This window comes from Adiantum capillus-veneris, chromosome 10 (genome assembly GCF_014529385.1).
Source record: "Adiantum capillus-veneris isolate H3 chromosome 10, ASM1452938v2, whole genome shotgun sequence".
Taxonomy (NCBI): Eukaryota; Viridiplantae; Streptophyta; class Polypodiopsida; order Polypodiales; family Pteridaceae; genus Adiantum; species Adiantum capillus-veneris.
This window is the reverse complement of record NC_140940.1, coordinates 135148208-135155358: the sequence shown is the minus strand read 5'-3', so window position 1 is coordinate 135155358 and position 7151 is coordinate 135148208. Positions and strand designations below refer to the sequence as shown.

General features: G+C 40.9%; 1 protein-coding gene across 1 annotated transcript in view; it reads left to right on the top strand.

Moving 5' to 3' along the window:
• LOC147449708 (pentatricopeptide repeat-containing protein At5g27110-like) overlaps positions 1-3390 on the top strand; it is a 3574-nt gene extending 184 nt beyond the window's left edge. Inside the window, exon 1 of the mRNA XM_086522067.1 lies at positions 1-3390. This exon is cut by the window's left edge and continues 184 nt beyond it. Within this exon, the coding sequence (XP_086378193.1) occupies positions 51-3038 (2988 nt within the window). The 5' untranslated portion in view covers positions 1-50 and the 3' untranslated portion in view covers positions 3039-3390.
• The last annotated feature ends 3761 nt before the right edge of the window (positions 3391-7151 follow it).

Sequence of the window (7151 nt, the reverse complement as noted above, 5' to 3'; positions counted from 1 at the left end):
AGAAGTTTGCACGCCTTTTCCTGAAATCATGGAAGCTCTCCTCCTGTGTAATGCGTCCCTTCCCACCCAAATGGCCCTCTGCAGGCGCCTCTCCTCTGATGTCCAGTATGGCCATGTCACTTGAAGCTCGGACAGGTTGGTCCATCCCCACCCAGCATCGCAGAGTTCTACCTCTCATCCCCCAGAACTGCTTCTTCCCGCTGAACCCCACCACATGTGCGCGGGTGATATGGGACGTGTGTGCATTGCATGCTCACCAGTGTGTTGTTGTACATAGTTGGTGGTATTCTCACAGGGGTCTTACCGTATGTGGGCAGCAACCAATTTCGTGTGTTCCCCTCCTTTCATCTCGCAGAGAAGGTGTGGTCGCATTGCCTTGGTCCCTTGCTGCAAATTCTTGCATAGGGGACTATGCTCATGGTGCATATACAAGTTTGAGTAGACTTAAACATTGCCATTTTATCTCATCTGAGGTCGATAAACAAAGACTACAAGCCACATCAGAGCATGCTGATGTTATTGGATGTGCGACATTGCTTCAGCAGCTTCAAATATTGAGGGACTTGCCTACTCTCAGGCTCTTGCATAGACATATCATTATACAAGCGATAGAAAGAGAAAATAATCTGGAAAGACTTCTTTTGTATGCTTATAGCAAAGCAGGAGTCGCCATGGATGTGTTAGGCCTTTTCCTGGGATTAAATGAACCGGACTTAGCTTCATGGAACTTTGTGATAGGATCATGTGCTAAGCATGGTGAAAGGGCTGCTTCTTTTCAGTTATTTGCACATGTGCAATCACAGGGCTATCTGCCAGACCAGTTCTTGTTTGCAAGCATCCTCTCTGCGTGCTGTTTTGAAGGGGACTTGCGGATTGGCAAGCAGTTCCATGCTTGCATTATTGCGAGCAATTTTGCAGATGACATGGTTGTTGTGACCGCTCTTGTGAGTATGTATGGAAAATGCTGTAGCTTAGATCGTGCAAACATGGCTTTTGTTAGCATTCAAAGACAGGATGTGGTCTCTTGGAATGCCATTATTACTGCACATATGCAGCATGGGGATGGCAGAGATGCCATACAGCTTCATGAGATTATGCATAATGAAGGGTTTATACCAAACAAAGTTACTTTTACAAGCGTTCTTTCAGCTTGTGCAAATGTTGGAGCCGTAACAAAAGGTGCTCAGTTGCATGCTCAATTCATAGGTACAGGTTCAAAGCTAAATGTGATTATGGTCACCTCGCTCGTGAATATGTACAGTAAGTGTGGTCGAGTATTAGCTGCAAGGCATTTGTTTGATAGCATTCTTAAGGAGGATGCTATCATTTGGAATGCAATGATATCTGGATATTCTCAGAATGGACATGGTAATGAGGCCCTTGAAATTTTTGAGCAAATGAGAAGAGAGAATGTGAAGCCAACCAAAGCAACTTTTATTGCTACGCTTGAGGCATGTGTGAATGAGAGGGCATTGATACACGGGAAGCAGATGCATATGCTTATCAAAAAATTTGGATATGACTCTGATGTAATGGTGGGAACCTCTCTTCTCATGATGTATGGCAAGTGTGGTGATTTGGGAGAGGCCTTCGCCGTGTTTGACAAGCTAATTAACAGGACAGTGGTGTCATGGAATGCTCTAATTGCATGTTATGCGCAAGAAGCACTAGGCTCGGAGATCCTTCAGTTTTTTGAACAAATGCTTGGTGAGGGGGTGATTCCAGACAAGGTCACATATCTGAACCTACTTCCAGTGTATTCCAGCCATGCATCTGTTGTCGAATGCAAAAGAGTGCACTCTAGCATTGGAAACAGCACGTTAGAACTTGATGATAATCTTCAAGCAGGACTTGTGAATGTTTACGGAAAACTCAGGTGGATGGAGGATGTTGAGAGAGTCATTTACTCATGTCCAAGGAGTTTGAGTGTGAGTTTATGGACTGCCTTGATTGCAGCATGGAGTCAAATTGGAGCTTATAGTGATGCTCTACAATGCTTTTATCAGATGTTGGTTGAAGGAGTTTTACCTGATAAAATAGCAACTATCAGCATTTTCACCACTATTGCAAGTCAAGGGAGTGTGAATAGAGGCTTGCATGTGCATGCTTGCATTGCAGGTTCTAATTTAGATGCAGAGATTGATGTGCAAAATGCTCTTTTCAGCATGTATGGTAAGTGTGGCAGTCTAGATGCTGCACATACCGTGTTTGCACGAATGATAATAAGGGATGCAATATCTTTTAGAGCAATGATTGCAGTCTTTGTCCAGTTTGATCAATTTGCTGAGGCCATCAATGTGTTTTGGCAAATGCTTTATGAGGGAATAACACCTGACAATACGGTTTTTGCAATTATACTGAATGTCTGCGGCAGCTCTGGAGTGCTGACCCAAGGATTGAAGCTGCATGCTTGCACTTTCTATATGGGCAATCTTGATGATTTACTGGTGGGATCGGCCCTTCTGAGCATGTATGCATGTTGTGGGTGTTTGGGCAGTGCTTGGAGAGTCTTTGAATCTTTAAGAGTGAGAGACGTTTCCACTTGGACTTCGATGATGGAGGCTTGTGCTTTCCATGGCGAGGGCAGGGCCACATTAGTTCTTTTCGAACATTTGCAAACGGGGATGCTGACGCCAGACCGAAACACCATCACCAAGCTGCTTTCAGCTTGCAGTCATGCAGGCCTGGTAAACGAGGCAGCCTCTGCATTCCACACATTGAGCAATTTTTCTCAACCTGAATTGCTTGTTGATCATTATAATTGTATGATTGATTTACTTGGGAGAGTGGGGCAATTGGAAGAAGCAGAAGATATGGTGAAGAGAATGCCTACTTTGCCCAATGCCATGTCATGGTCCAGCTTGCTCTCTGGTTGTCGTTTGTCTAGCGATGTGCGCAGAGGAGAGTTTGCAGCTTTGTGTATTATGGAGTTGCAACCAGACTGTGTTGCAACTTATATTTCACTGGCTAACATGTATGTAGCAGCTGGTTCTAAGGCAACCGTCATCACTACGGATTTCATAGAGAACATTGGATAGTCATCATATCAGAATTATTGCAATGCTTGAGAAGTGAAGGTCTGGGACGCCCTGCAAGTGGTAGAAGCAAATACAGCCTCAACCTACTGGTGGACAGTGATGGAGAATCTCATCCGAAAGACATTTATGCTTGAGCGTGACCATGGTTGAACATTGGCATAAGTATTGGATAGTCTGCCATTATGCCCCTACATCTTCAGGTATGGGATTAGGAGAATAAGATCACTCTATTAACAGGAAATGACATTTGAAAGTTGTCTCCTAGTCCTACCTACCAAGTAGCACCTACTAAGATGGCTAGCATGCGAGAGGGAGCAAATACAAGGCCAAGCTGATTTTAATTTTCCATTTATTTTTTTGAATTTTGTTGTATTTTTCACATTTTGTAAACTAATTTGAATTTTCTATTAAAAATTTTATGTTTAGAAAATACAGATGAATTTTTTAAATAGTCTTCCTATATATTTTTCTCACTTTCGGGAAATAAGCATTGCTCTCCTTTTCCATATATATTTTCCATCCTTTTTTAGTTATCTACATCCCTTCTTAATTATTTTTATTTACCTTTTTAAAAAATTTTGGTATTTTTGGGAGACCTTTTTAATGAAATTGAAAAGCAAGACATTGAAATGAAACAAAATGTTATTCAAATGAAATATAATACATTTGAATGAAATGTAACCAAGTGGGATTTAAGCATTTTTGTTACTTTTGCGACTTCCAAAGAGGGTTTTACTTGGCAGTGCCATGTGTTTTTTTTTTTTTTTTTGCCTTGGCCACACGTATGCCATGTGTGGATTTCCTTAGAAATTGAGTCTCTTAGGAAAACCACCTTGGCCACATGTATGCCATGTGCAGATTTCTTGAGAGATTGAGTCTCTAATGCTATGCATAGCCTAGTTGGCTTTGGATTACAAGTCATCACAAAAAAATTGTGCTCATGTATGAATGTGTCGTTATATTCGGAGAGGTTGACACACAAATTGTGTGGTTTTCATCATGTATGACATATACAAATACAATTTAAGCTTTCCATAGCTCACACGTGGCAAGTTCATAGGTACATGTTTTCAGATAGGATTGGTCCAAATAGTCACTTGTTAGGGAGTGCACATATTATGTATGATTGTGTGGATTTGTAGATGAGACATTGAGTGTCCAGATAAAGGTTTATGTACTTTGCAATTATCTTTTGCTCCTCTTCATGGGTTTGGAGAGCTTTTGGATTCTGGTTTTGGTTTGATGTATGACATCTGTGGATGGGAGACAGAGTCTCTATTTATGCACATAGCCTAGTTGGATTTATTCATAGGTTTTGTTTTTGCAAATTTTGATGAGTTTCATTTGAAATTTTGCCCAAATTACACGGAAAATTTTGTTTAATTTTTCTTAGATTCTTGCCATATTTTGTACGTATTTGCAGGCTACTCTCTTCGATGTTACAGTGGTTGTATTACTCCCACTTTGATAGTGATAGAGTTTTTTCTCCCACTTTGATAGGTTTTGTTAGCTTCATATCCACTCTCATACGAGTGAGATTGTTGTATGCTCATCGTGGCTATAGGTACACAATAGTCACAATTTTTGGTTCTACATGTGATGTTGGGTTTGTGGTCGCACAAGGCACATTAAGCATCATTGTTTCTAATGTATGAAATAAGCGACAGCAATGAGAGAAGTGGCTTTGTATGCCCCATGATGGTGATGTCATGTTTGCATCTAATGTTCCTCTTGTTAATATGACTGGCACAGGTGACATTCCTTCTCGTTGATTGTTATATTAGGGTGCAGTCTTTATCACACCATACCATGAGTGATTTAGCACTTTCTCTAGTGGGAGTCTTCATCGAGTGCACTTGGCCATTGGTTTGTTATTTGTTAACATTGCAACAGTAGGTGATGTATGTATGTCATTGCCCATTGGTGCATCATATACACTTTGACATGTGTTATGTTTCTTTGATGAGACAAATTTTATTTCATAGAGATACTTAGCAGACTCTGGATGTTAGATACTGCTTAGAGAGCAGTCTTTCCAGATGCATTGTAGATCACTAGTGATTGCAAGGGGATCTCCGAGTGGCTTGGTCTATCCATTGCATATATCTGAGGTATAAAATAGTTCGGTTTTGATCGTGTTGCAGAAGTGTTAGTGAGAGACGAGATGAGTCCCTTTTGTAAATCTCAAGATTATTGTGCACGACATTTCTATAGATGCAGAGAGAGTGGTCATGCACTCTAGTGAGACACAACAAATTGATCCTCTTAGGAGAGAGGTGCCTTCTACTACAGAGATGGATGATATGGAGTTTTTTGGCATGCTCATGCTAGAGGTTGATATGATTATGCTCGAACATGTGGATCTTGCAATTGATGTAGTTAGCACCAAAGGGCCTACCATGGATGGGCTGATAGAGGTTGCACTAAGTGTTGATATAGAGACCAAGGTGTCAGGCCAAGGGCCACCCTAGAGATCAAGGATAGGCAGCCAATGGAACAAAGGTTTGTTACCACATGGAAGCTATCATATAGCACTCATGCACCACCTTGGTGTGTGTTACCTCCACCTTGGAGAAACGTGAGGAAGTTCCAAGAGGCAACAACTGCACCGTCTATTCTGCATTCACCCTGTAGGTCAAGGATCGGGGACCAAGGGCCGGCTGCCAATGGCCTGAATAGGGACTTGTCACATAGTTATCATTGACCTTCTGGAGTCTTATGTACAACCTTTTCGTTTCAAGACGCAAGATAGCAGCTATAGTGGAAGCATTTGCAATTGGTGTTGCCAGTCATGCAATGGCTACGACTAGCATGATGCATCATGGAGCTATGCAAGTCATTATGGGATACCTAAAAGATATGTACATATGTGCACTCTAGAAGCTATAGTGGAAGCATTTACAGTTGGCATTGTCAGCCATGCAATGACTACCACTAGCATGATGCATCATGGAGCTATGCAAATCATCATGGGATACCTAAAAGATATGCATGTGCACTCTAGCAGAGATACGCATCTTCGTACGTTGCTGGAGCCTACATGATGGCATGCATGTATCTTGAGAGAGTGAATGGGCATAGTTTAGAGAGTCTCTCACCTATTATTGTATATTCTACTAGATCCTATAGTGAATCCACTTATCTGCACACACCTTTACATGGTAGGTTTTTGGGATAAAGACGGTTTGCCTTATTCCAAGCCAGATACAATGCTCGACTATTCGCTTTCCACTTACTTATTCTTTATAGTATAGAGAATAAAGGGCTCTCACCATTCTGTGAGGTTGGCTCCACCCATACATAGTCTCCATCTTCTCATGTCTGTCTCTTGCATACACCCATCAACATACGTGCTCTTGTAGTATCTAGTATGTAGGCTAAATTGAATGGACTAGTATCTGAAGAAGTCTTATAGGCAACTCTATAATCCCACAGTGAAGTGTAGCTGCATTTCCCACTTTGTCCTCTTGAACTAACTATTTTAGTGATGAATAAGCTTATTATGTTGATAGTATGATTAGCTTATTATGTTGCTAATATGCTTAGCTTGTCCATTGGCTTGCAGGTGATATGGTGCCGACTTATAATGAGTGATCGTGAACTCATTTAGCAAGTGTTCAGTCACTTCGTGCAAGAAGTGTAAACCCCTATCACTTATTTTCTTGATAGAAAACCATATTGTTTAAAGACATATTTATACAAGAATAAAACCATAGTCCTTGCTTCATTATCTCGTCATTCTTTATGGTGTCTTTTGCTTCGGCCCATTTGGTCATATAGTTCATGGCTATAATAATATATTAAACCTGGCTCTTATATGTCAGCGCTTGAATGGGTCCTACAAAATCAATTTTCCATTTGGAAAATTCTCTCGTCCCCATCATAGGTCTCAATGGCATGCTATCTTGTCTTATTGGCTTCTTTGCCCTTTGTTAAACATCATAATGTTTGATGGACTCTTTGACATCTAAGAGTAGGTTAGGCCACCAAATTCGAGCCATCATAAATGATGTGCTTGTAAAATGTGTGAAAAAATGTTCTTCAAGTTTTCTTGCATATACTTGCTTTAATACATGAATGTATTCATTTTCACTATAGCACATAAGAAAAGTT